The following is a 25,486-nucleotide window of genomic DNA, read 5'->3' on the forward strand; positions in this document are numbered from 1 at the left end:
CCATTGCCACCCCTCCCCCTCGGTGTCCATAGCAACACAGGTACAAAAGCATGTCTGAAACTAGTTCAGGCAGGTCAGGTATCACATGTCACCGTCGCTCTCTTCCCTGAAAGACTACAGGAATGAAGGTGTGTCCGTCGCTCTCAGCCACCTGTTGCAGGTATCAGTATGTCAGCAACGTCGGCACCAATGAGGGAGCTGGAGGAATTTTAGTGGGGCAGAAAAAGACTCCCAGAGTCTCTACAATAAGCCCCCCAGAGCCCAGGAGGAGGTGGTTTATTACCTGAATGAATGAGGTCACTCATTTTGCTGTGGTCGGGTTTATTCAAGCTTCAGACTTGTACAATAATTATATCACTCATTCCAAAGATGATATAAATATGATATATATTTCATATGACAAATAAATATAACACGGGTCCATTGTTAGCCTAAACAGGACAAACACAGAGGGGGGAAGTACCATGGAAAAATGAATTCTCTCTTCCAGTAACTGGAACTCTTCACACCTTCATACTGTTTGTGGTACCAGGTACAAAAACAGAACTGTAATTCCCTTCATTCATTCAGCCTCTTTCATATCCTCTTTTTCCTGCATGCCAACTTCATGTTTCTAAATTGCTCTGACTTTGGTCACAGCGAGGTTGCTCGATTAAAGTTTCACCGGTCTTCGGCTACTCAGTAACCAAGAACACACAACCTGGTTCCCTCTTTTGAATTTCAGTCTAACAACTAACTCCATCTATTCTAAATATCCGGAACACGAAGCGCTTCCGTTCTCACTGCAGCCACTTTCTGCTCTTACCTGTTATTGCCTCCTGCTTTCATCATATTGTTCAGTATCCTTCATTATAATATCTCACCACAGAGTCGCTGTGCCCGACAGGAAAGGAGAAAATACCCTCTCAATTATTTTCCTGTGAAGCCTTCTATTTTGTTTATGCCTGCATTGTTTTTTGAAGAAGAAATATTGACTTCAAACAGCATCTTCAGGAGAGCGCACAGATTAATGAGACGTGCTCAGTGCGCTGACGGTTTCCCTCTTTGGAGTCACAACATAAAAGCAGCGCGCTCATCAGGGAGACAATGACTGTCCCCGGAGTCCGCCGAGCAAAGCTCCTCATTTGTTCCTCAACACCCTTGTACCGCATGATAAAGCTTAAAGCTCCTGTTTAAGCCCAAACCTCATAATGTGTTCTCTGAGAAAAGTAACGTCTGAGAAGGTTAACTGCTTCAAACGGTAGGACATCAACTCCCAATAATCCTGTATGACGATGGGCGACCTCTGCTCCACAGGCCAGAAATTAATCTGGCCCAGTCGAGACCAGTCCGGCTGCAGCTGTATATTCAAACTGGGGTAAAAAAAAAGATAAAAACAAAAGGTGAGCATCAGCTGAGCAGAGCGAGAATCTCTCGCAGGCGTCGTCACAGCAGAGTAGGGGTCTTGCTGGGACGCCTCAGCGCCGGCGGGGATTTGCTCCTGAGGTCTTTGCTCCTGAGGTCTTTGCTCCTGAGGTCTTTGCTCCTGAGGTCTTTGCTCTTCAGGCTGATGGGCTGGGCCACCATCAGGGCCGGCGCAGAGAGATGGTGGGCGGCAGCCTTCTGCTGGTGAGCACTGTTGATGTAGCTGGATATGAGGAGCGTGATTTCCCGGATCTGATGACGAAACAACACAAAAAAACGGCCGACCGTCAGAGTTGGACCTTAAAGAGAGTCCAGTGCTGAGGAGCCTTAAAGCTGCAAGACCTTTGTTGGTTCTACGTCACACACTGCACGTACAATAAGGACGAGAATGTCACATCATCAAACATGAAGCAGAAAAATGAAGCCTCTTCGCTCAGTTCCCTGTGAAGTGAGTGAATCTGTGGGTGGTAATGACACCAACCTTGGAGGTGTCCATAGCAAACAGGTGTTTCTCTGTAGGCTTGTCTTTGGTTCCGCCGCTCTGTCCCACCACCAGCATGAAGTCCTGTTTGCAGCCTCCAAATGTCATCAGGTTCTTGTAGGGATGGGACACCAGAAGTTTCTAAACACACACACACAGAATAAAACAGAAAAGAAGGAACAGTCAGTTCCAACCTCAGCGACACATTTTCTTATATGACCTCATTTAAGCGAGTTTCATTGACGAGGTGTACGTCTCTCCATGTCAGCTGCTGTGATTTTCCTCTAAATCGGACCATCGTTTAAAAACGAGGGCATCATGTTGTGTTGAGACTGAGACTGAGCTCAGAAGGAAAACGTGTACTGAGACTTACGATGGAGTTGAGCTCAAGAACGCTGATTCCATCCTCGTGCACCGCCAGCCAAACACGCACGTCCTGGTCTGGGGAGGAAGTCACGGACTAAAACCAGAGATTGGAAGCAAAAAAAAAAAAGGACGATGCAGAACAGTTTATTACAACATCACTAATCTGATAAGAACAACAATCAGCTTGTTGACTCACCACAGTCACCACTGTGACATCACACGTTTTACCAGTGACAGAAACAAGTCAGTCAGTTTTGGTCGACATGAATCACTTTATCCGATACTGACGGAGTCCACTCCATTTTTCTTTCATTGAGTTTATATGTTTGTGTTTGTTCAACGATCACGTTTTTAAAGAAAATAAGACGACGAAACCAGAATTTATTGAACTGAATGAAACTGAAACACACTCTTACCACAGCTTCAAACAGTTTGGCTCCAAAGAAAGGCCACTTCCTGGCAACGGTCAGGTAGATCCTGACGCACTCGGATGAACTTCGACCTCTGAGCGAAGCCCAGCGTGCGGAGAGACGCTGCAGCAGCTGCCTGGAGGGGGTAGGAGCAGGAGACACCATTAAATTATGAGCTTATTATGCAGCGATATACTCGGGTCAGAAGAAGTCATAGTTCGGGGCAGCTTTCTACTGATTTACTGACTGATTTTCACGTCTTTCGTCAGCTGATACATTATTTTTAGTTTTTTTACTGAGACATGATTTGATTGTGAAACTCCACTTCTCCCTTTCCCATCGGATTCCTATCAGTTTCACAATGAACACAACAATCTTCCTTTTCTTGCTTTGGATGTTGTGGGGGCGCCCCCGTGGTTCAGTGGTTAGCACTGTCACCACCTACCAGGCTCAAACTTTTGGCATTTCATCATGTTTGATATTTTATCCAAAGAAACTCACAATGAGAGACGTCCAAAAACGCCTACAGTGGAGTAGGAGGCCTTGGTTTAAGTACTGAGAGCTACATCTGCCAAACATGTGCATGACAGACAATAAAAAAGAAATGAAATTTCTTCAGTGAGGCATGTTGTGGTTTTTGGGAGGCAGTTTTTCAGAGTTTCCTGCAGAGGGACTTTCCTGCTCCGATGGGATTCTGGGAATTTTTTCACCATCTGGGAATGAGGGATGAAAAATTCTTGGACTGCCTGTTCATTTTCTATGGTTTGATAGCTGATTGTTAAACTTAAACTTAATTTCTTATCTATAATTACTTCTTTTGCATCTTTTGTACTAATTGAATAGATATAAACAAATCCACATAGATCTAACTTGACTGGCTCGACTGGTTCGAATGGTACATAAGATGACGGCACTTATGGTTTTCTGACAACGATGATAGGAAATTAAGGGGTTAAATTAAGGGTGTAACTTCCAGTAATGATCCGACAAAAAAAAAAGATAGACAACAGCTCTTCAGCGCCTTCATTAAAGCCCCACCTGAGGGAAAACCTTTGGGCCGTTGATGAATGAGTACAGAGGATTGTTGACACAGCTCCGGCCTAACGCCGGATTTCCCTTTAGAGCGTCACATGTGAACGCATGTCAACGTAGGACTGACTCATAGTCCGGTTTCAGTGAGTTCTGGTACCTGAGCTGCTCCTCCGATGTGGTTCTGCGATAATGTTTGGGGTAAAATCTCTCCAGAACCTGTTTCAGGGTTTGGTTAGACTTGGTCTGGGCCGATCCGGGAGCAGAGAACGGACGCTCAAAATCCCCGTACTCCACCTGAACACAACCGGCACACGAAATACTTTTTCAGTGTTCAAATCGTTGAAATTAAACCCCCCTCAGAGTTTCAGTTGCATTGATGCACAAAACCTGCAGCTTTGTGCATTAAAACACAACATTAAGCTTCATTTACACAGACGGAAATACGTAAAGAACATTTTCCGGACCTGGGCCAGCAGGGCGGCCATTTCCAGAGCCAGCTCCTTGTTGACAGGAAAGTGTCCGGCTATGATGGACTCGTTGGTCTGATATGCCAACAGCAGCCTCTCCCTCTCCGACTCCCCCCTCCCCTGGAGGGAGAAGTACAGCCTGGGGGAGACAGGCAAGGAGAAACAGGGAGAGAACTTCTATTAGTGATAAAGTGTTTATTTCTCTTCCTGTCGTGATCGGATGTCCCGCCTCCGTTAGTGTCACATGAATTTGTCCCCTTCCTGTCTATTCCATCTGTGTTTTGGATCCTGACTGAAGTTTAATTTTTTTTTATTTCTGGCTTTATTAGATAATAAACAGAAACAACATATTTAGTTGATATGATTAATGTGATATATTTCTCCACCTGTTCTTGTAGGTGAGGCGAACAGTCCTGGTGTTCTCCGACTTGCCCGTGTGCTGCTCCTTACAGGCCTGCTCCCATTTGGCGATAATGTCACAGATCTGTGAACGAAGAAAGCGTTAACACATCTGACCTGCACAAAGCGGTTCACCGAGGCATTAAAGCAGCACCTTGATGCCTCCTTGCAGACAGTGCTCCAGCTCCCGTCCAGTAGGATCGTCGGTGTACAAGCTGAAACCAGAGAGCCCAGTTTTCCTTATGCCGGTGTCCTGATTCAGCCGACACTGAAACTCATCCACCGTGGTCGACGCATCGAAGCTCACCACCTGAGGAAGGGGAATTTAATGCAGAGGAAACACGTTACAGAATGAAACGTGTATAAGACAGCTCAGAAAAACAATCATGAGAGCAGGTACAGGATCACTTAGGAAATATTCATAATGCAAAGAATCGAGGAATCAGGAAGAAATCTGGAACATCCTTCTTTTGATCAAACTTGTTTATTTAATTCTTAGAATATCTTGTTTTACATTTAAATCAAATGCTTAAGACCGACTTTTCTAATGTTCGATTGTTTTGATGTTTTCTTTCTATTTCTTCTCCTCCTCTGTTTTGATCTTCTTTCTTCTTTCTGATTTTATTGTTTTAATTGGATTTGCTGCTATAAAGAATCACAGTTATTATTGCATTGTAAAAAAATGGAAGATGGATCACTATGTGATACATGTCTCTCTGTGTTTAGTGAAGCTAATGAAGAGCCTGTTTCGCTGGTTCTTCTTTAACTGTCTCTGCCAATCACAAGTAAGTTGTCTCATACAAAGTTTAAATCTCAGTCCATTACTACATACATTTATATAACCCTCCGAAATACATCACACATTCAAATTCAAGTATTGAACTTGATTGCTCTGCTTTGAGAGACGTCCGCATGTAGACGAGGGCTGAAATCAGGTCAACAAGTATTAGACAAAGACACACTGTTGTCAGATAAGAGCCCAAGTGGTCACAGCTGATATGAGGAAGGTGCCTCCTCCTCCAAACACGCTGTGCGCAGAGAGAGAAGCAGGAGGTGACAAAAAACAAACACCCACTGCGGGGCGACTGAGCATTGTGTGAAAGTCAGAAAGATTCAAGATTCACTCGTCTGCTGTGTGGCGCATTATCGTTACCTGGTAGGTGTTGTTGAGGAAGTGAACGGGGACGCTGAACGGCAGCGAGTGATGGTAGGGGTTCCTCAGCAGGATGGAGAGGATCTCCATACGGGACGGCCGGGCCTGCCTCTCCCCCTTCTGCTGCGTCCGCTCCATGGACCGCTGGCAGTAGATGGCATATTTACCCACCTCGGTCCTGAGTGCAACGGGAACACAACCAAACGGCGCGGCAGTGGCACGTGAGCAGCATTTTGAAATAAATCAAGTCAGTGATCACTGTGTGAATATTTCATTTATCTTGAACCAAAATATACTTTAAACTCTTAAAATGGCCCGTCGAGACAAAGTGGAGTGACTTTACCAACATTTTGTTCAGAAACAAAAGTTTTTCTAGCAGATATTTTTCATGACAGTGTTTCGTCACCTGGAGTCTCCGTGTCTTTTGAGGTGCACCTGAAGCAGCCAGAGGAAAGGATGCTGAGGCAGAAACAGTCCAACGCACAAGGCCAGAAACTGCCAGCCCTGAAAAATGACAAACAACACAACCTTTACAAACTCTCCCACATGTGGCACACAGACGAACTGATAAGAACTGCATAATATTTTTCCATAAAACACCTGATCAAGTCCGACAGCTGTGATTAGTTTTGATTGATTTCATTCATGTACAGTATCACAAAGTATCACAAAGTCACAGAGTCTCGTGACTCGTCTGTCACTTGGATTGTGACTCATCTTGCCGTCTTTATAATCCTGCAATGTAATCATATGATGTTCCTTCAGGACAGCATGTGCTGAAGCGTCTGCTTATTAGTGACAAACGATCACGTGACCACACAGAGAAGGACAAAGAGTTTCTGGTGTAGAGTTAAAGGCTTAGTCTGTTTTCTGTTCGCGCTGATAAAAGAGAAGCCTCTCCAAAGTTTTAAGTATCATTTATAACCGGACACATCAAACAAAAGGCTTTTAAAAAAAAAAAAGAAAGAAAGAAACGTCAGATTGCAGCGAGCTTGCCCGACACACAAACAAAACACGAGCCCGAGCTGCCATCATGTGGTGAGAGTCCCAACCTGCAGCGGTCCTGGTTGTCCGTGGGGCTGCCTCCTGCGGGTCTGTTTGATGAGCTGGCAGAAGAACTCGTTCTGAAGCTCCGGGTGGGCCAGGCAGACCTGCAGGGCGCTCTGGGCCAGCGAGACGTGGTAGTCGATGGCCGGAGCATCGATGGCCACGTTGATGAAAAGCTGGCAGGTCTGAGGAGAGACGACACTTTAGAGACAGAGCGCAGGAAACTGAGGAGGGTTCCATCTTTGGAATATTAAATATATCTGCGTCTGCCTGTTAGCGTGCACCTTGAAGAGTTTGACAGCTTCTGTCTGCAGGGCCTGTGAGGGCAGCGTGGTGAGGGGGGAGGACAGAGCCTCTTTACTGAAACACAGCGTGGGATGTCTCCAGATCTTAGAGTCTGAGGGACAGAGACACACATGTATAAAGAGCTGCACACACAGGGAAAGACAAGCTGGATGCAGAAAAAGATGAAATGAAAAAAACAAACAAACAAAAAAACAGAAACATTTATTGTCTCAATTTTTTTTTTTTTTTTTTTTTTGCATCTTTGTTGCCTAAATGGCGGAAAAACACGATCAAGCTTCCTGGTGAATTTATGTCCGGCTCTGTTTGTGCTGATGGGATTTTTGTCTTCAGGCAACTCACCCGTGAAGGAGCATGTTGTTTAACTGAGCGAATTTAAAAGCACTTTGGTTTTATAGAACAGGCTGTGATGATTTTACTCCTGTCCTCTTTAGTGAGGTAACAACAGAACAGAAAACGGATTGGACTCACTCGGATCTCCGTCCAGCTGGAAAAGTTTTCCCACCAGTTGTTCGAACTCGGTGCCGACTTTGCCCACCGTGCTTCCTGCTGCCACAGACAGATGGTAGAGCCACGAGTCCTGCACAGCGACAGTCGCACATTTAATTAGACTTCACAATCGACTTACAGCGAAACAGAAATGAACATTTGTTTTGTTCCTGCAGGAACACAATACAGGCTCGACGTGTGTACAGTCTTAACTTATTTCATGTGTCACGTGTGTTATTTCACAAACACACACTCTCATATTTCTCATGTTCTATGTTTTATCTATATCTCTAAAAATATAATTTTTAGAATTTTTAGTCATTTTGTTGTGCAAAGTCACCGATAATAAAAAAAACTTACATGATGTGAGTTGAGGAGATGTTCAATATATAAATGTAACTGTGATGTTTGTAATATTGGATTTTTTGCTGTTATGTGCTTTTTGTTTGAACATTCTGTTATTATTCAGCACTGCTGCGCTGATGACGTTGACCTCTGACCTTTTCATGGCGCGACTCGATCAGCAGGTAGGTTGGTCCTTGCTCCTGTGGTTGGACAGTGATGGTGAAAGGCGCCGCCTCTAAGCCCCGCCCACACGTCCTCAGCTCATCATCTGAGTCCCGGGACCTGTCCACCTCCTCCACCTTGGCCTCCCACAGCTTAATCTGACCCAGTGGGAACTGCAAACACAAATAAAACAAAGAAACATGAGCTCACGTGAATACTGTGACTTTTTCTTTTCAGCCATTTCCAAAAGAATTTACATTTAAAAACAGAAATCACATTTGAAGAATGACCTGTGGCGGGGAATTAAAATCTTAATAAAAATGACCCTAGATGTATTTTAGAGGATTTTGAGAGTTGGTGAAAATAATAATTCAGTTGTGAATTCGCTCTAAAGAGCAGCTCAACAGTTTGATGGTTACTTACAGACAGCTCTGCATCAAACTACGAAAGATCACACCAGCTTTTGCTGACACACTGGCTTCATGAATTGGTATTTGCCCTGTTTGTATTGTGTTATCATTAATCCTGATCATTTTTGTTTTGTTTGCCCTGCAGAAATCCTCCAATCGTTTTGTCAAACATATATTTAATTTGAGAATCTCAGCCAAGTCCCTGAACAGCCAAAAAGACGAATAATTACAGTTTTCTCTGTACGCCTGTAAATCCTGAAGATTTAGAGTCGCACCTTGTCCTCCTGGCTCCTGAAGTAGTACAGCGTTTTGCCGATCAGAGCGCACCAAACCCGCTTCGAGTAGCCGTGCTTCACCTGCGAGGAGCAAGTACACGTCAAAAACTGCAGTGATGATACAGAAGGAAATCTGCAAGGTGAAGGAAGAGAGCGCAGCCATAGCATTACGACCAGTGACAGGGGGAGTGATTTCTGGACACCAGCCCTAACCCTGATATACATCAGGCTGTGCAACTGTGAGGTCAGAGGTCAGAGGTCAGAGCATCTTCAGCGCTGCAGGACAGGATCGACAGCCCAAGTTCAGCCTTCATGGAAACGCGACTCGTTGGTGGACGTTGTGCACCAACAAGTCGGATCCACTTCAGGACTGGGACTTAAAGCATGTCTGGCTAACATCTTGGTCCAGATACCACAGCTAACCCTCAGACGAGTCCAGACGTCCCTGAAGGCCTCAACAATATTAGGCTGGTGGTTGTGTTTACAGAGAACTGGGCCGTCCAACCTTTACGAGCAGTCCCTTCATGCCGGGGCGGATGTCCGGCTGGGTGAAGAGCGGACTGGCAGCTTTCACCCTCAGGACGCTCAGCAGCACCCTCAGCCACTCGTCCAGCAGGTTGGGAGAGTCGGCCTTCAGGTAGTACACCCGCTTCCCCGTCACTATCTGCACACAAGAACAGGCCGAGAAGTCGTCAATATCAACGTGTGAAAAAATTCTATTGTGTCATTGTGTGTCTCTGTTTCTGAGGAGATCATTGAGATCGGAGCTGTCTCGTTGGACACGCTGTTTTTATTTAAAAAGCTGAGGTTAATACCTGGAGAACTTGTTTTCCTTCTCCACGGGCGATGCTGCTGGTGGCGTTGACCTCGATCTGACCCTGAGGCTTCCTGATCACGTTGCTCTGTGGGGGAACAATCAGAGGCGGCAGATCTAATCATCTATCCATCACTGAAATGATGAATATCAATCAGTATCAATGTCAGATTTGATGGTAAATAAACATCATTTTATATATAAAAACGTACTGAAGGGGCATAAAAATTTGATTTTATTCATAAACTGTTAACAGGAGCACAGAAAAAAAAAAAAGTTTTGTGATAAAACAACAACTGAGTGAAACCCACAGGTGACTTGTAGTAGAGCAGCTCTCCGTCTTTGAGGACAAACCAGCGTCTCTTCCAGGTTTTCTTCCAGGTCTTAACCATTTTGAGCAGGTAGCCCGACTTCTCCATCGGCTCCTGTAAAACAACCACATTGTTCAGTTTTGTGTAGCAGATTTAGTTGTTTATTAAAAACCTCATTCGTGGATTTATTTGAACTATTTCAGAGTTTTCACGGCGAGATCTTCACTCCACGTTGAGCTTTAATATATTAACATGAAGGTCGCTGCTCACACAGCTTCTCCAGATCAGTTTTCACCTCAAAACAATAAAAACTGCATGACAATGCCAGTAACTGCGCACGTGTTCCCAAAACACAGACGGACTCACACTCTTGCCGTTGTCGCTGGCCGAGGAGCAGGTCTTGGGAAGTTTCTGCTCCGGCTCGGAGCACTCGGTGTCAGTGGAGTAGGCATCGGGAGGGATGGCATAGTCGCTCTCTGATGTCATCGAAGACATCGACACCGCTAGAGCAGACGAGAGAGTGGTCTGGTGTGTTAGAAATAAAAACTCCTGATGAAGCTCGGTGTGGGGGGAGGTGTCGTACCTCTCTTGAGGGACCGCGGGCTGCCGGGGCTGCTGTCCTTGCGGGAGCCCGTTGAGGCGTGGGAGCCGCAGAGGGAGCCGTCCTCCTCTCCTGAGCTGGACGACTCCTCAGAGCTGGACGACTCGTCTGAGAACGGACTGCTGCTCAGCAGAGTGGCTTTCTGCAAAACGGAGCACTCAAAGTCAGAGATGGTGAACTACTGAATGCACAAAAAGACGAGACGCTGTCAGAATCTGACAGGTCTCTAACGATGGGCTTCCCTCCAAAAACGATTTGTCAAATAATGAGAAGATAATGTCAGTGTTATCTAAACTCAACTCATACTAATGTTTCATTCATGCATGATGTTAAAGAAGTGGGGCAGCTCAGTTCATTAAAGCTGACAGTAAATTACTGCACTGTTTTAGCTGCTGGTCAGAAAATCCTGCGCTCTTCAGGACCAAAGCGCGATCTCCTGTGTCTTTGGGGGTCAACAAACCAAAGTTTGGGGCAATTATGCTTGTGGAGCTTTGCTTCCTGCCTCCTTTCTGGGAGCTGAAGCAGGACGATAAATATTAGAAATATTACTCACCTGATGCAAACAGTGGTTTAAACATTACAGACCAAAAACAGGTTTTTTTTTCCTCTGCAGCTCACATAAATATCTCATTTGATAGTTTACAGACTATAAAAGGGTATTAAATGCTCTTTTCATCATCTATGATTCTCTGATTCATAAATCTGAGCTATACAGTCAGTACAGTCCAAAGAAACGTACCCCCTTCAGAGTGGTGTAAACTGGAGTCGTCATGTTCTTATAGATGAGGGACGTGTACATCACAAAGGCGGGATAGGAGGACTGGAGGGATCGATCTGCAGCACAGACCACAAGTCAGTTAGCTGGGTAAATGTGTGTGTGTTGACTGTAGCTTTATTGTCGTACCTTTGCTGGCAGGGTCGGTGCAGGACGTCTCAGACAGGCGGATTCCTGATTTAGCCACAGCATAGATACGACTCTCCTGCAGCGAAAACAGTCAGTCTGGTATTTAAGAAAAACTCCATTTCTAACAATGACAAAATGACTTTTTCACAGCTGCCAATAGATTTGGAATGAAAAACATGGTGCTGAGATAGTTTTCACCAAAAAAAAAAACAAAAAACAAAAAACAAACTAAACTTTATGGGACTTCAGTTTCAGAGCCTTCCATGTTTTTGAGGATAAATTTAATACTTGTATTAAATAGTTTTTTCTGCCAACAAATCCATTGAAAAGACTAAAATCTGGACTGCACAGTGGAGTATATTGTTCTGATCTAGTTTCAGCCCTGTACCTTTACTTCCTGACTCTTCCTCATATATTTCCTCTGCAGTTTCCATGTCCAACAGCATCATAAGAAACACCCTGGATTGGATCTTACCCAGGACGGCAGCCTGTGCAGAGGGGGAGTCGGAGGTTTGCTGCCAGGAGCTGAGACGTCACAGTCTGGCCCCTCTTGGCTCATTTCTCCGGGGTCATGTGAGTTATGAGAGGAAGGCGTGGTGGTTGTAGTAGCTTGTGAGGTGGGAAGGCCTTGAGGAGGCGTGTCCCTGCCCGTCTCCATGCCAACCTCCCGCTCCCGGTCGAGGTCGGTTTCCTGCGGCTGGAAGGGGCGCAGCATGCTGAGGGCGTTGCGCGTCTGTCCGTGCGCAGCCTCTGTGCTGGTTGGCGGCTGACTCAGATGCTTCTTGGCCAGAGCCGCATTCGTCAGGCCGAACCCAGCTGGGGTCCTCAGGCGCGGCTGTTTGGGTGAGGCGGGGTTGTCCCGGGGATCCTGGGGAGGGTTGGGCCGTTTAGGTGTGAGAGCCGGCGTGAGGATGGGGCTGGGAGTGTTGGGTTCACTGGAGGAGGACGACGAGTCGAGTCTTTGAGACTGAAATCGTTTGTTGAGCTCCTCAGAGGTGCAGTCCTCCTGCTCAGCCCTGTGCACCCCCTCCTCTCCTTCCTTAGACCCCCCCAGGGTCGCGTCTGATGACCCCAGTAGGCCGAAGCCTGGCCGCTCCGCTCGCTGCATGTCGTCGTCAAACAGAGAGCTGCTGTCGTCTGAAGCAGTCAGGTAGGTTTCACTGCCCGGTCGGCTAAACTCCAGACCACTCGCTCCACCGCCTCCTCCTCCTGAGGCAGCGCTGGAGGAGACGCCACAGGGATCATCACCCAGCCCTTCAGATGCACTGCCATCCTCTAGTCCAGTTTGGTCTGGGTGGTGGACTTCACTGTTTTTCTCTGAGGAAGAGGTCGCTGCCGAAGTAAAAATAATACACATCTGGAACTCAACAGTAAAAAGATTCCTCTGAAGCTGTTTCCGGATCGACTCACCGGTCTGGTCTCTGCCCTCGGCCTCTCCTTGGGTGCTCAGGATCCTCTGGGAGGGAGCCGGTCCGGTGAGGACCTGCGGATTCTTCCCTCTCACCTGGAAACAGCCAAACGTCAGGCTGCTGAGCCGCTGGGCCTCGCCTGGTCTGCAAAGGACTCCTCGGCCGCCGCCACACTTCTCCTCGAAGGCTGAAAACAAAAACAGCCGTCTGAACTGCAGTATGAACATCTACGGCGTTCACTTCTGTCTTCGTTATGGAGACTTCAGCATGCTCTCACCTTGAACTTGTTTCTGAAGCTCCAGGATCTGAGTCTCTTGTTGCTTTTTGGTTTCTCGTAACGCTGCATTCTCGACCTCGAACTGAAGAATAGACACAAGTTCAGAAAAACCTTTTACGGTGTGCTTAATATCATCTTGATTATCTGGACTAACCCGCCACTCAGCCGCCATCTTGCCTCTCTTCTATCTAGTAACATTAAGTGTTTACCTCTGACAGCTTCAGCAGCACCCACTCTTTGATCTTAGCTGCTTTCTCCTCCACAGTTTTGGCATCTTGGATTCTGATCTGCTTCTGGTGAAAGAGGACAGGGAGGATTGGACGTAAAGATACGAGCCATGTGTGGCAGAAATCACAGTGCAGTGCGACCTCTTTTTGCAATCCGACCCTCAAAACAAGGCTGAAAACACATATTGTGTATTTACTGAGTGATGTTCTTTGATCTCTGCCGATCTTTTTAATTTAACGTAGCTTTGATTTGTTTGGATGTTTTAGAGTTGACTCATACAAAGTACTTAGATGCTGGTTGTAATGAAAAGTGCTCTACAGTTTTCTTCTTCTTATTATTATGATCTCAGAAAAGAAGTTAACTTCGCTTGAATCTTACAGGATTATAATAAATAAAGATCAGGCCAACTGTCTGTTGAGGTTGGATCTAAAGTGATTGCAGGTGCACAGAGATCAATAACCCAGAGCTCCTCCTAACTTCTTTTGTGTTTGTGTCTTACCTGCTCCTCCAGCTGCTGCTCCAGCTGTGCGATGACTTCCTCCTTCTCCTGCACCGCGGCCTGCAGCTCCTGGCACCGCTGAAACAAACGCACCTCTGAGTCTCCGGCGTGACCATCTGCCGCCTTCAGCTTCTCCTCCATCCACTGCACCTTAAATCAGAAGCCAAGCATTCAAACATGCGACACATGCTCCTCCAACCAGAGAAAACATTTGATTGGACTCTTACCTGCTGCTGAGCACTGAAGGCCCGTTTCTCTGAGTCGACCACCTGCGTCTCCAGCTGTTGAATCTACAAGGGGAAGAATTTCATTTCAATTTGACCTCTTTTCTCATTCATTTCTATTTTATCCTCCAAATGTTGTACTATTTTTGTTACTTAACGACACACACTAATTACACACTCCACTCACAACACACTTTTATTCCCTCTAGTGCTTCTGACCACCGTGTTCGTACACACGTGGAGGTGGAATATCAAACACACTGATCCCGACCAAAAACAACAGCACCAAATAAAGACAAAGAAGGAGCTGCACGCAAAAGACGTAATGAGAGCTGCAGTCGAGATAACAGTGATATGCTGAAAACCAGCTGCTCCTTGGCATTCTTCATTTTTTACGAAGGATTACGATCAGAATTGGGGTATTTGTCTACATTTAGAGTTTAGGCATTTGTCTGTTTGGGTGCCATAAAATCCTTCTCCTCAAAAGTGGCAGATTTGCGAATTTACAGACTCAGATTGGTTGAGATAAATATGCTGAGGTTATTTTTGTGTTCAAAATTAAACAAACTACTTTCAGGTCCTTGTGCTATAAAACAGCAGCAACTTCAATATGGTGCACTACCACTGAGGATAACCGTTTTTTGTTGACCACGTCTGTACTAAACTCTACACGGTTTTACTTTACACCTGATGAGGTGTCACATGTATAAAAGGTACAACCAGCTCTTTGTGCACAAAGATCAGAGCACGGCACGAGGAAGCTGGTGGGAGCGTGTCAAGACTGCAGCAACACCAAAAGGTCACGCTGGTGCACGCACACACGCACACACAAGGATTAAAAAAAAAAAAGGCCTGTGGGAATGGAGGAGAGAGATGACTTTATGAGCAACATTCCTCTGAAATTCCTCAGCTCAACGCGGCGGAAGCAGCGGAGAAACCAGTGTCTTCTTTTAAACCTCGGCGGCTTCGTGGAGAAAAATATGTATGAAATTCTCTGTGAAGCACTTCTACAACCACCGCGGTCAGAATAGTTTTCTACAGCACAAATGACACTCAATTAAAGGAAACTTTTAACAGTCCCTGTGGAGAAGCTGGCTGACACACCAGAGGATCGGATGTAGCTCAGAATAGGAAAGGCTCAAAATAAAACGGGAAGGAATAGAAAGGAAGAAAGAGACTTTTCCAACCAGAATAGCAAACTATCATTGATTTGCAGCAGCAGGAATAAATACAATTTATTTCAGAAAAGCCGTACAAGGACAGGTTTAATATCTGCATCAAGCGCAGCCTCACATTAATGTTATAATATAAACATAAGAATGACAGCAATGTAAAGTCCACGTCCAACAAGGCTGAGCGATAATCATCAAATTTAGCTTTTTTAGTCCAGTCTAAAATTATTAATAAATTAAGAGCACAGTTTTTCTACATAGAAAAAAAAATGCAGCGCAGGCTTTCTTTTCAAAATGATGCTCCAAAACTTTGAAAAACTCTGCCAAGAGTTCTAAGAGATTCAGGCTCTGCAAATATTTTTAAATGTCAGCTGGAAACCTGTTTATTGAACTTGGCTTCAAAAGTATCTCCCATATTTTACTCTTCTTAGTTGTTTCATGTACATATTTTATCATCTACTGTTTAGTTTCTAGTGTCTAAGTTCATCGTCGTATTCTCCATTGTTTTAATTTGATATTCTGTTGCAATGCACTTAAAAACTGTCCTAATTAATCTAAGTAAAACTAAGTAAGTAAGTAAGTAATCTGAATGCATGAATAAGATGGAAATGGATGGATGGATCAAACAGTTCCAGAACAAGTCATTCTTTAAATTTGGTATCTTTCAGTCAGTGTTTTATGGGTGTGACAGCACACACTGAAACTTCAGTGAGAAACGGAGAGACACAAAGATATTGAGACTTTTGTACTTTTAACATTTTCTGATTCTTCTTTTTGAGGAAAACAAATCCATTGCTTTTCATTTATTGGTTGATTCCCTCCCTCCACCCAGATTCAGCATGAACAGCAGCTTGTTTTTCCTAGTAGTTGGACGACAATGTTTTAGAAGTGGAAAATGACTTACAACACACTACGTCATGAGCACTATGAGGTTCCTGTGTTCAGAGCAGTTGTGTTACACCGAGTATAGAAAACAACAAATTACCACTCTGCTTCTTGTCCAAACTGAGCACAAGTGCCTGTGAAGAGCAAGAGAAGCGTATCTGTTTTTGGTTTGGTGCAGCTGTTGGAGCCTGGCATGGCTGCGCTCCAGTTTTCCCCTGCGTCTGGTAACTTGCAGAGACCGGCAGAAATGGACCCAGCTCAGTCCAAAAGCAGCCACACCCTGCAAGAGACACTCAGTGTTTCCACTGTACAGCTCTCTCTGGACTAAAGTGCGAGCACAGTGACGCCTCCATGCAGCCGCCGCTGCTTGGGATGCCAGTTTGGATCATTTGATTTATCGTGTCAGACGAATCTGAGCATTCTCACATCTGGTTTTGAAGATTATCCTTTTCCTGCTGATAAAAAGTGCACTGAGGTTACAGCTCAGATACATGTAAAAAAAAAAAAAAAAAACAAAACAAAAAACAACCTCCCATTAATTTCAGTTCTGAACCAATTAAAACAGATAAATATATTGCGTATCGCACAAACAAGCAAACAGCCTCTCTCTCGATCTCTCCTCGATATAGATCCTCTGCTGTGTTGGACCACAAACCACATGTGGCTCTCTCAACAACAGATATAGCATGTGGCAGAGAGCAGCTTGTTAATTACAGGGCCTGTTCTGTAGGCCGATTCTGGAGATGAGAGACACACACACAGCAGACATAACAACGCATAAAAAGCCTTAAACGCACATCCATGATGTCTGATGACGAGGATAACCTCCTGTGTGTGCATCACATATAGGATGAGTCAGGTGTGACGGTCTGTGTCACATCCTGTGCAGCTCAGTTAGGACGCACGTGCGACCCGTCTCCTCTCCCTCAGCAGCAGCGCTCCATCACCTCTCCAGTCCGTTCCCTCTTCAGATCCGGACTCCAGCTCAACTCCCATTCCTGGAATTCCACAACTGGCGCTCTGTGGCCAACCTCCCCCTGAACTCCATCCATCCCTCCCCCATCGCTCCATCCGCTGCCAGAGAGCCAGCTCACAAAGCCTCTTTCTGTAGGCCCCTTGACCCGAAGTGTTCACCTACAATTATACAGTTTCAACGCCAAATAGATGAATTGAATACAGCTGCAGTTGGGTGTTATTCCCACACCGGTGCCCGGAAAGTCCTGCCTTGATTTTGTGATTGTCAGGCATGTTTAACTGGGGATAAACAGACCAAAACGTGGCTCCACACACACGAAAATACGGAGACGATGAAGCAGATGTTTGTGAAGAACACAGTTTAGGGTGCATGTTTGGATAACAACGTTCAGGTGAGGCACTCATTTTTGAATCTGTCTGATCTGACGCCCCACGAAGCCCCACCCATCCCTCGAGATGATGTTTGGTTTCAAACTGAGTGAGGGTCCGTCAGAGTCCTCCTCTCCGAGTCCAAACCAGACCATGCCACTCCAAATGATATTTATTCCCCATTTGTATTAGTATTAATTACAGGTGATGATAAAGGAAGGGCGGCGGCACTGTGGGGCAGTGGTTTGCACATTGCCACCCAGGATGCTCGGAGTTTGAACCCCAGGTCTGAGGTTTCCTGTTCTCTCTGTGTGGGCTCCCTCCAGCTCCAGATCTTTAGGTGACTTTATGTCGGCCCTGTGAAAGACCCGGGACCTGTCGAGGGTGGATCGAGTCCAGTCTCCCTGATACCTGACGAGAATCAGCCCACAGATAGTGGAGAGATGGATGGATGGATGGATGGATGGATGGAGGGATCGATGGATGGATGGATGGATGGAGGAATGGATGGAGGAATGGAGGGATGGATGGCAGGATGGATGGATGGATGGATGGATGGATGATGGATGGATGGATGATGGATGGATGGAGGGAGGAATGGATGGATGGATGGATGGATGGAGGGATGGATGATGGATGGATGGATGAAGGGATGGAGGGAGGGAGGAATGGATGGATGGATGGATGGATGGATGGATGGATGGATGGATGATGGATGGATGGATGAAGGGATGGAGGGAGGGAGGAATGGATGGATGGATGGATGGATGGATGGAGGGATGGATGATGGATGGATGGAGGGAGGAATGGATGGATGGATGGATGGATGGAGGGATGGATGATGGATGGATGGAGGGAGGAATGGAGGGATGGAGGGATGGAGGGATGAAAAACAACAGTTTGAATCTTTTTCGGTTCTCATTTGGATCAGATTCAAACTGTTTCACGTTCTCATAGAGAATCACAGGCAGACAGAAAGAACGCAATACGTCAGTGAGTCCACTAAAAAGAGGCCGACAGAATCAGAAAGTACACACACACACACACACACACACACGGGCTCTTTGTCTCCCCTGAGAGATGTGTAGCCTTCTGTTACAGCTGGAGGCCCCGCTGGCCAAAACTAACGTCCCCTCCCAAATAGCTGCACCCACACACACCATCACTTTCATAGTTTCTACGCCATTTCAACTGGCCCTGCGTATGTACATATGAAGCACATACAGAATAACTGACCGAGCAAATCCTTCAGACTGCAAACTCACTTCCTGTGAAACACACATACACACACGCACAATTTACTAAACCGGGTATTTCCTCCCTTGGGCAGCTCAGTCTTTACACAAGGCTTCTATTTTTTTTCTCTCCTCCCGTCTCTTCCTCCGTCACACAGCTTTTCAAGGATTTCAGCCAAGTTTACCTGAATTCTTGCAACTCAACTGGATCAGAGAGATTCAACATCTAACGTTTTTAAAATGATGTTGTCACTACAAGCACAGTCCAACAAATGATTAATTCAGTCAAAAACGTAGTTATAGTACAGAATCTGAATTTGGTATGAAATAATTCTTTTAATTCAAATGATCTGGTTTAAAAATTCAATAAATACCCAATTTGCTGTTAAAATGAATTGTAAATATTTCTAATGGCTACTGAAAAACATTATTTCTGTTTCTTTCAAAGTAATTATAACTCTAATTTCATCAGACTCTTTCAATCAATTTGAGCTTTCCATTCACCCCCATTGTAAATATTACACAGCTATATCAATAAATAGACACCCAACGTTCTGGACATTCAGCGTCCGAGGCCTCAACAGCCACCAACCTGTGCCGCCGACCTCCCCTGGCCCCCCATCAGGGGGATTTTGATTGTGATACATGTGCGCCCCCGCACAGCTTTAAAACAACAACAAGCTCCGGCTGTGGGAGGCGCAGCAGAGAAAAAGGAAAACATCAGCAGGGGTCTGACTGTTGACACGGTGACCTCACGGCATCAGGAGGTCAGTGATCACAAGGTGGGGGGGGTCACGGTACAACCAGCAGAGGAAAATAATGTTCATTCTGTCATCGGACACACAACCCAGACAGACACCAAATCAGCCTGAAATGGAAACACAACATGTCTCAAAATCTGATCTGGCCGATAATTTCCCTAAATTTCTGACAGGATGAGTTTTAACACCGAGTAGATAAATCAAATACAGCTGTAGTCCAGTTACTGCAGGACTGGAAATCTGATATGACCATATGATCATGTTCAATAATTTCCAGCATGATAATAATAATAATAATAATAATAATAATAATAATAATAATAATAAGGATGATAACTGTAGTGGTTGTCAAAGCAACACCTTTGAGTTCACTGATGGTTTTTTTGTTGTATTATTGATTGAACCAAAAGCTTTTTTCATCGAATTCCTTCGGTGAATTCTTCTGACCATAAATGAAAAATAACAATATTAACACATAATGACTGTAATGCCATACTTTGTCAACAGTGGTTTTAATGAACCTGAACTCTGGCTGAACTCTCCTGTATCTACCACTGAGAAAAGCTGTTTAATCAGGCTAAAGGCTACGAGGTGATGACCCGACTTTAACAAAGCCTTTTTAAACTAACCTGACACTGGGATTAAACAAACTACTGGAGCAGACTGGTGAAGTTGGGGCAAATTATATATCATTACATTTGTAGTAAAGTTCCATGTTTAATGGTCTTTTTATGATTCTGAGTGGAAAAAAGCCTTGGAAGTTAAATTCAACCTGTCACTGAGGATGGATGAGGCCCAAAATATCCCTCAGAGACTTTCACATGTGTTATGTGGGCCGTAAAAACCCACCGAATCTTTCTTCCAAGTCTCTCCAGGAGTTTGTTTTGCTGTCCAGCTGAGCTTACTTTGAGTCTGTAATTGACTGGAGCTGGGTCAATCCCATCATGCAGTGCGTGGCGGAGCCCTGTGGTCAGACTGCTGTTTACATTAGAGCTCTAATCAGCATCCCTGGAGAGCAGCTTCAGATCTAGGCCACTGAGCAGTTTGGGCCAGCTGGGAGCTGACGGGTCGCTCCGAAGCTACCACGCACACCACGTCTCCATGCCTGGACGTGGACGTCCCTGTGCTTGTTGAAAAATTTGACATCCTTTTCACATTTTGAATCCTTGTGTCTGCTCAGTCTACGTTTAACGGCTGGTTCTCTCGCACCTGATGATGTGTTCAGTACTGCATCATTACGGTTTCATCATCCAGCCATCATGAAAACACTTTTACAACTTTATCTACTTTTTCTTTTTTATACCAAAACACCAATTTTCCTTCATGGACACCATGACGGCAAATATTTGTCCAGTACATCTGCAGAAACTTAATTTACCTGCCGTTTTACGCAGTTACAGATTTTACTTTACTTATCGTTCATTATAATATGATGCTCCTGCTACTTCTGATAATCATAATTTAAATCTTGCTTTTTTTAACGAGCAGCAGAAGTCTTCAGGCCTCTTCTGTTTAAAACTGTCAGCTAACATGATGAACGTCATGGCTGATTTGTCTCCTAAAAATGTCGTTGGACTGAGTCACGTAAATGAAATAAGATCCATTTCGTAAGATGTGAGGAAGTAAATACAAGTCGGGAACCTGAAGAACTCCCGCTCTGTATCCACACAGTAAAATACCTGCAGCAGAGACTCCCCACCTGAACAGGAGCTCCACTACCGCAAAGCTCTGGCACCATATAACTGACAACTTTCCATCCTCTTCTCGGGGAGGTGCACTTGTACCATTAATAAAGTTCATTTTGTCATGAAGAAAGTTTACTTGTACCAACTTTGTCAGCGGTGAGTTCTCGAATCTTGATTATCTGCACTCTGAACTTCATGAGCAGAGCCTCCAGGACCATACACTTCTTCTTCCAGTCCTCCTGGCTCATGGCCTCCTCCCCATCCGCCATGCTTGCTGACCCTCTGTGACACACACAGACACACACACAGCAAGAGGGGAAAGGGTGAATATATGTACATAACAATAAAGCAAGACTTCCTGTGGGAAAATTCATTTTTCATTTCCTTGTCCTGAGGGATCAGAGATCAGAATCAGATGGAGTTGGGGATCGAGTCACCTCCGCAGTGTAAATATAGATATATTTACATATTTACATACAATAAAAAATTAAAAAACAGTGACTGGGCACACACATATGGTGAGGTTTTGTTGTTGTATAGGTGTGTCGTCACCGGCCGTCACCTGAAATATTCCAGTGTGGGCGTATGACTGGACTCGGCCAAAACAGGAAAACACCACAGTCGCTCCAAAACACCTCGACGCCCACCGGGGTCGGACTTGTATCACATTTTCCAAGGAAAAACAGCCAGTAAATACAGAGAGGAAGAGTGAGCAAGAGGGAGCGAGAGAGAGAGAGATGAGGATCTCTGATGAAGGAGGAGGAGGAGGAGGCTCTCATAAGTAATAACCTCTCATTACCAGGCTGGCCTCTTTGCAAAGAGACTGCAAACATGTGTGAAGGAAGACCATAAACTGGCTTCCACAGGTTTATTTCTGGTTCTTCTGACGACAGCAACCCCTCCCAAAAAAAATAAAAAAAAATAAAAATAAACTATGTAAACAAACAAAGGCCAGTACTTTAATATGGCATATTTAAGGAAGTTCTGATGTAATAATAGAGATAATATCTGATATTAAGAACCTTTTTGTTATTAACAGTAATAATATTTAGGGCCTTTGTTTTTGTTTTTTTATTCAATGTATTTTTATTTTTCTATAGTTTAAGAGTTAAGTGGAGCCTTTGAGAATTAAATCACATTTCTTTTTCGTTCATCAGATCTGTATAATGGAGGGTGCTGATCTTTTCCCTTTACTCCGAGCGTCATTCCACAGTGGTGACAGAAACGATGGCGTTGGTGGGAAACACCAAAAGGCAGTTTGATGGCTAAACCCAGCCAGCGTTTCTTTGTCTGTCCTTTCTCTCAGTCACTTCCTGTTGAGTAAAGTCAGTGTGAGTGTGCAGTGAAGAGGCAGTGAAGCAGAATATGATGCACGATCCGGTCTGGTGTGGTGCTGCTGTGAGCTATTAAAGACATAAATCACCTGCTGTTAATGCATTTAAAGTTTACAGCGTGCGTTAAGGTAAGCCACTTCTCATTAATGAACTGTGAGGAAAAACTGAGTGGGAGCCAAGTCCATTAAAAGTTCAGCTGATATGTCTTAAAAAAAAAAAAAAAAAAAAAGGAATTTCTTAACAAGCAGATCTTTAAATTTCCATGTGTGAGGATTAACATTTCACCTGGTGGGAGAGCTTTCTTTTTGAATTTTAAACCTTTTCCTGTTTTAATTCACAGCAAAGCTGGAGGAATTTCTGTTTCATACAGTCATGGAAATTATTTCACTCAATTCAACAGCAAGCCCCTCTGAAGCTCAATAGTGACTGTATCACATCATAGGTCATAGATTTAAGCTTCCTGTGATATCACAAAAATAATTTGAGATTTGTTCTATCAACAAAACTGTTTTTTAATAGACATGATGGAACAATTCTAAAACAAGACACCAGATACAGAAAGACAAATTAAAATGTATTTGTCTAGAAAACTTGATTGTCATTCAGAAAAATTTTCCATCTCAAAAGGTTTTGTGTAAAAGAGCTTAGTGGGAATTAAAAGCATCGTTTTTAAACAGACACTCTCCGTCGTTTTGTATTTGATAAAAAAACAAACAAACATATTTTCATCAAACTTTCTCGACCTACCCTTCAAAATGTTGTTGTGAGCTTTGATGAGCGACTTCAGGCCATGTCGACTGCAGCGTCTGTGTGATTCTTCTTCTTATTTATCCCTCAGGAGGAAGCTCTGATTCAGGGGTGAAAGCTGGGAATTGCTCTCTTTCCTAAAGATTTTCATTTCAGCTCTCAGCCGAAAGTTTGGAAACGGGCTGGATGTGAGGAAGGAGGGGCGTGGCTCCTCAAAAAAAAAAAAAGCCTCCAATCACAGATCCGGTGGGTGTGTCCCTTCGCTTGGGAAACGTTCAGCTCTGAGATTGATTGACGTTTTGGCTCCACCAATAAAAATCCGGAGCGCTATTTTATGGACAGCTCAGCTTCTGGGGGCGGAGCCCAATTATTCACCGGAAGTGACGTTTGACATATGCAGGCCCAGGCTGTGTCAAGTTTCCGGGAACTCAAACAGGAAACGCTGAAAGTTTTAGACGCAAATCCATAAATATGTGCTCAATCACTACAGTTAATTTTTTTTTATTATTATCATGAATTTCAATCACGAATGAATTAAGAAAATATATATTAACATTTCCATCAATGTGACTGCTCATTCATTCATATTCTTCATTCACTTGACTGATTAAATTAATATTTTGGTAAAATTACATGGTTTAATATATATATATATATATATATATATATATATATATATATATATATATATATATATATATATATATACCTATCTATATATATATATATATATATATATAGGTACATTCATATAAACTAAATACATATATGTAAATGTAAAAAGAATCCAATTTGAAATTGGAATAGTTTAACATATTGACATATACATTATATAAAGCGTAGTCCAGTATGATTAAGTCTTAATGTATTAAGCTTACATTGGAGATATATTGTTAAAAATATATCCTTCCTAAAGCCTTCTGATATATGTGGATACATGTGTTTGTCAATTAAATGTCTGATGTTAACGTTTTGCATGTTAAACAATATATATTAGCTATATATCATGTTGTATATATTTATAATTGTGGACATTTTAAGAGATTGTAACAGATTTATATCTTTTTAATTTAATAATATATCTGCATGTGAATATAATTTTATTCTGAAAAGAACTCGTACAGGAAGTGGAGGTTTGAAAATGGCCGGCTTGACGTCCGTCGGAGTTCTTAGCAGAAGCCGCAGTTCTGTGAGGGACCCACATGTGTAACTGAGGTGTGTGGCTTTTGTGTTTCATTTCGCATCTTTAATGAGCGTTTGGACTCTTTTTCTGGGAGTTTGTCTGTCGTATTTTTCCGGTATCTCCTGCGTGTTTGTCGCTTTTTTACTCGGCACGTAGAGTCAATGCTAAAGGGCTAGCTTCAGGTGGCTAACTGTGCTAGCAGCAGGTAAATCTGAACATCTCAGAAAAAAGGGAGAGTGTAAAAAAAAATAAGACATTAGGTGTGTATTGGTGTGAGAAAGATCTTACAGTGTAAAGAGAAGCTGTTCATTTAATCCAAATCGATCGTTAAAGTTGAGGAAAATCTGAGTTTTGCCCGTTTCTTTTAAAGATGGAGGTTGACTTTTTGGATGTTTAAGCTCAGACAGTCATTGAAATGATCACGCTGCTCCTCACACAGAGGTTGGAGTCATGGTGGTGAAGAAGAAGACAGCCAAAGTACAGGCTGTATCGCTGGACGAGGAGAAGCTCCACCAGCTGATTGGTAATGATGACAAACACACAAACTAACGCCATCCACTTCATGCCGTATGTGTGATGGTATTTGAGATTGAACCGTGTCTGTGTCCTGGTCTCTTGTAGCCTCCCTCTCTGTGGATGGTGGAGAAGATGGAGTCAGACAGGTTGCCCAGACCCTGCAGTCCTGTTTGCAGCTGTCTGAGCCAGTGCAGCAGATCCAGCTGGTTAAAAAGGTGAACTACAATAAGATGAACGTGTCTCCTGTCACGTGCATTTTGGTGCCATTATTTACCCTGTCTGGTGGACAGACCCAGAGAATAGCTAGGATTCAGTGCTATATAATAAATGACCTGTGTCTGTGTGTGTTCTTCAGGCTGGGTCTATGTTAGAGATGCTGGGTGAAGATCAGACAGATGGAGCACTTCTAGATGCCTGCCTACACACCTTGGCTCTGGTCTACACCTCCCTGCAGCCCAAGAACCCTCTACGACGAGCCATCGCCAGGTACACGGTTAATTCAGTTGTAGCCAAGTAGCCTATCAAAGGACTTCCTTGATCGTATACATTTTCGATGTCTGATGTCTGCAATTTGCTAAGGAAGTTTTGTTTGAATTGTGAACTTGGCAGCTCAG

General features: G+C 44.1%; 2 protein-coding genes across 6 annotated transcripts in view; one reads left to right on the forward strand and one right to left on the reverse strand.

Moving 5' to 3' along the window:
- Window positions 1-23,316, reverse strand: plekhh2 (pleckstrin homology domain containing, family H (with MyTH4 domain) member 2). 4 transcript variants are annotated; one of them, XM_029520838.1, is made up of 30 exons: window positions 23,174-23,316; window positions 21,239-21,374; window positions 14,014-14,076; window positions 13,787-13,936; window positions 13,269-13,352; window positions 13,060-13,141; window positions 12,784-12,969; window positions 11,849-12,690; window positions 11,374-11,449; window positions 11,209-11,303; window positions 10,452-10,611; window positions 10,235-10,371; window positions 9,869-9,982; window positions 9,559-9,645; window positions 9,249-9,407; window positions 8,744-8,824; window positions 8,052-8,231; window positions 7,534-7,642; window positions 7,044-7,156; window positions 6,765-6,944; window positions 6,119-6,216; window positions 5,713-5,890; window positions 4,714-4,869; window positions 4,547-4,644; window positions 4,158-4,299; window positions 3,851-3,987; window positions 2,668-2,797; window positions 2,259-2,345; window positions 1,886-2,026; window positions 1-1,656 (listed from the first exon to the last, which is right to left on the reverse strand). In XM_029520838.1, exons 2-30 carry the CDS (start codon window positions 21,359-21,361, stop codon window positions 1,426-1,428), a joined length of 4,419 nt encoding a protein of 1,472 aa, XP_029376698.1. In that variant the 5' UTR covers window positions 21,362-21,374; window positions 23,174-23,316; the 3' UTR covers window positions 1-1,425. The 4 variants fall into 4 exon arrangements, with proteins under 4 accessions (XP_029376698.1, XP_029376696.1, XP_029376695.1 ...); XM_029520836.1 differs by having other exon boundaries at window positions 11,849-12,705; XM_029520835.1 differs by having other exon boundaries at window positions 11,849-12,969.
- Window positions 23,317-23,395: 79 nt separating this feature from the next.
- Window positions 23,396-25,486, forward strand: part of thada (THADA armadillo repeat containing) — a 76,242-nt gene continuing 74,151 nt past the window's right edge. For both annotated transcript variants that reach the window (XM_029521524.1, XM_029521525.1), the window contains exons 1-5: window positions 23,396-23,419; window positions 24,287-24,388; window positions 24,796-24,879; window positions 24,978-25,087; window positions 25,228-25,358. In XM_029521524.1, coding sequence (XP_029377384.1) covers window positions 24,807-24,879; window positions 24,978-25,087; window positions 25,228-25,358 — 314 coding nt within the window. In that variant the 5' untranslated portion in view covers window positions 23,396-23,419; window positions 24,287-24,388; window positions 24,796-24,806. The remainder of the gene's footprint in view (window positions 23,420-24,286; window positions 24,389-24,795; window positions 24,880-24,977; window positions 25,088-25,227; window positions 25,359-25,486) is intronic.

The sequence above is a fragment of the Echeneis naucrates genome, chromosome 15 (genome assembly GCF_900963305.1).
Source record: "Echeneis naucrates chromosome 15, fEcheNa1.1, whole genome shotgun sequence".
Classification (NCBI taxonomy): domain Eukaryota; kingdom Metazoa; phylum Chordata; class Actinopteri; order Carangiformes; family Echeneidae; genus Echeneis; species Echeneis naucrates.

Coding starts and splice junctions, on each gene's coding strand:
- plekhh2 (XM_029520835.1), bottom strand. CDS start 21,361: ATGGCGGATGGGGAGGAGGCCATGAGCCAGGAGGACTGGAAGAAGAAG. Junction 6,217..6,764: donor GACAACCAGGACCGCTGCAG/GTTGGGACTCTC, acceptor GTCATTTTTCAG/GGCTGGCAGTTTCTGGCCTT. Junction 1,657..1,885: donor TTGCTATGGACACCTCCAAG/GTTGGTGTCATT, acceptor TTTCGTCATCAG/ATCCGGGAAATCACGCTCCT.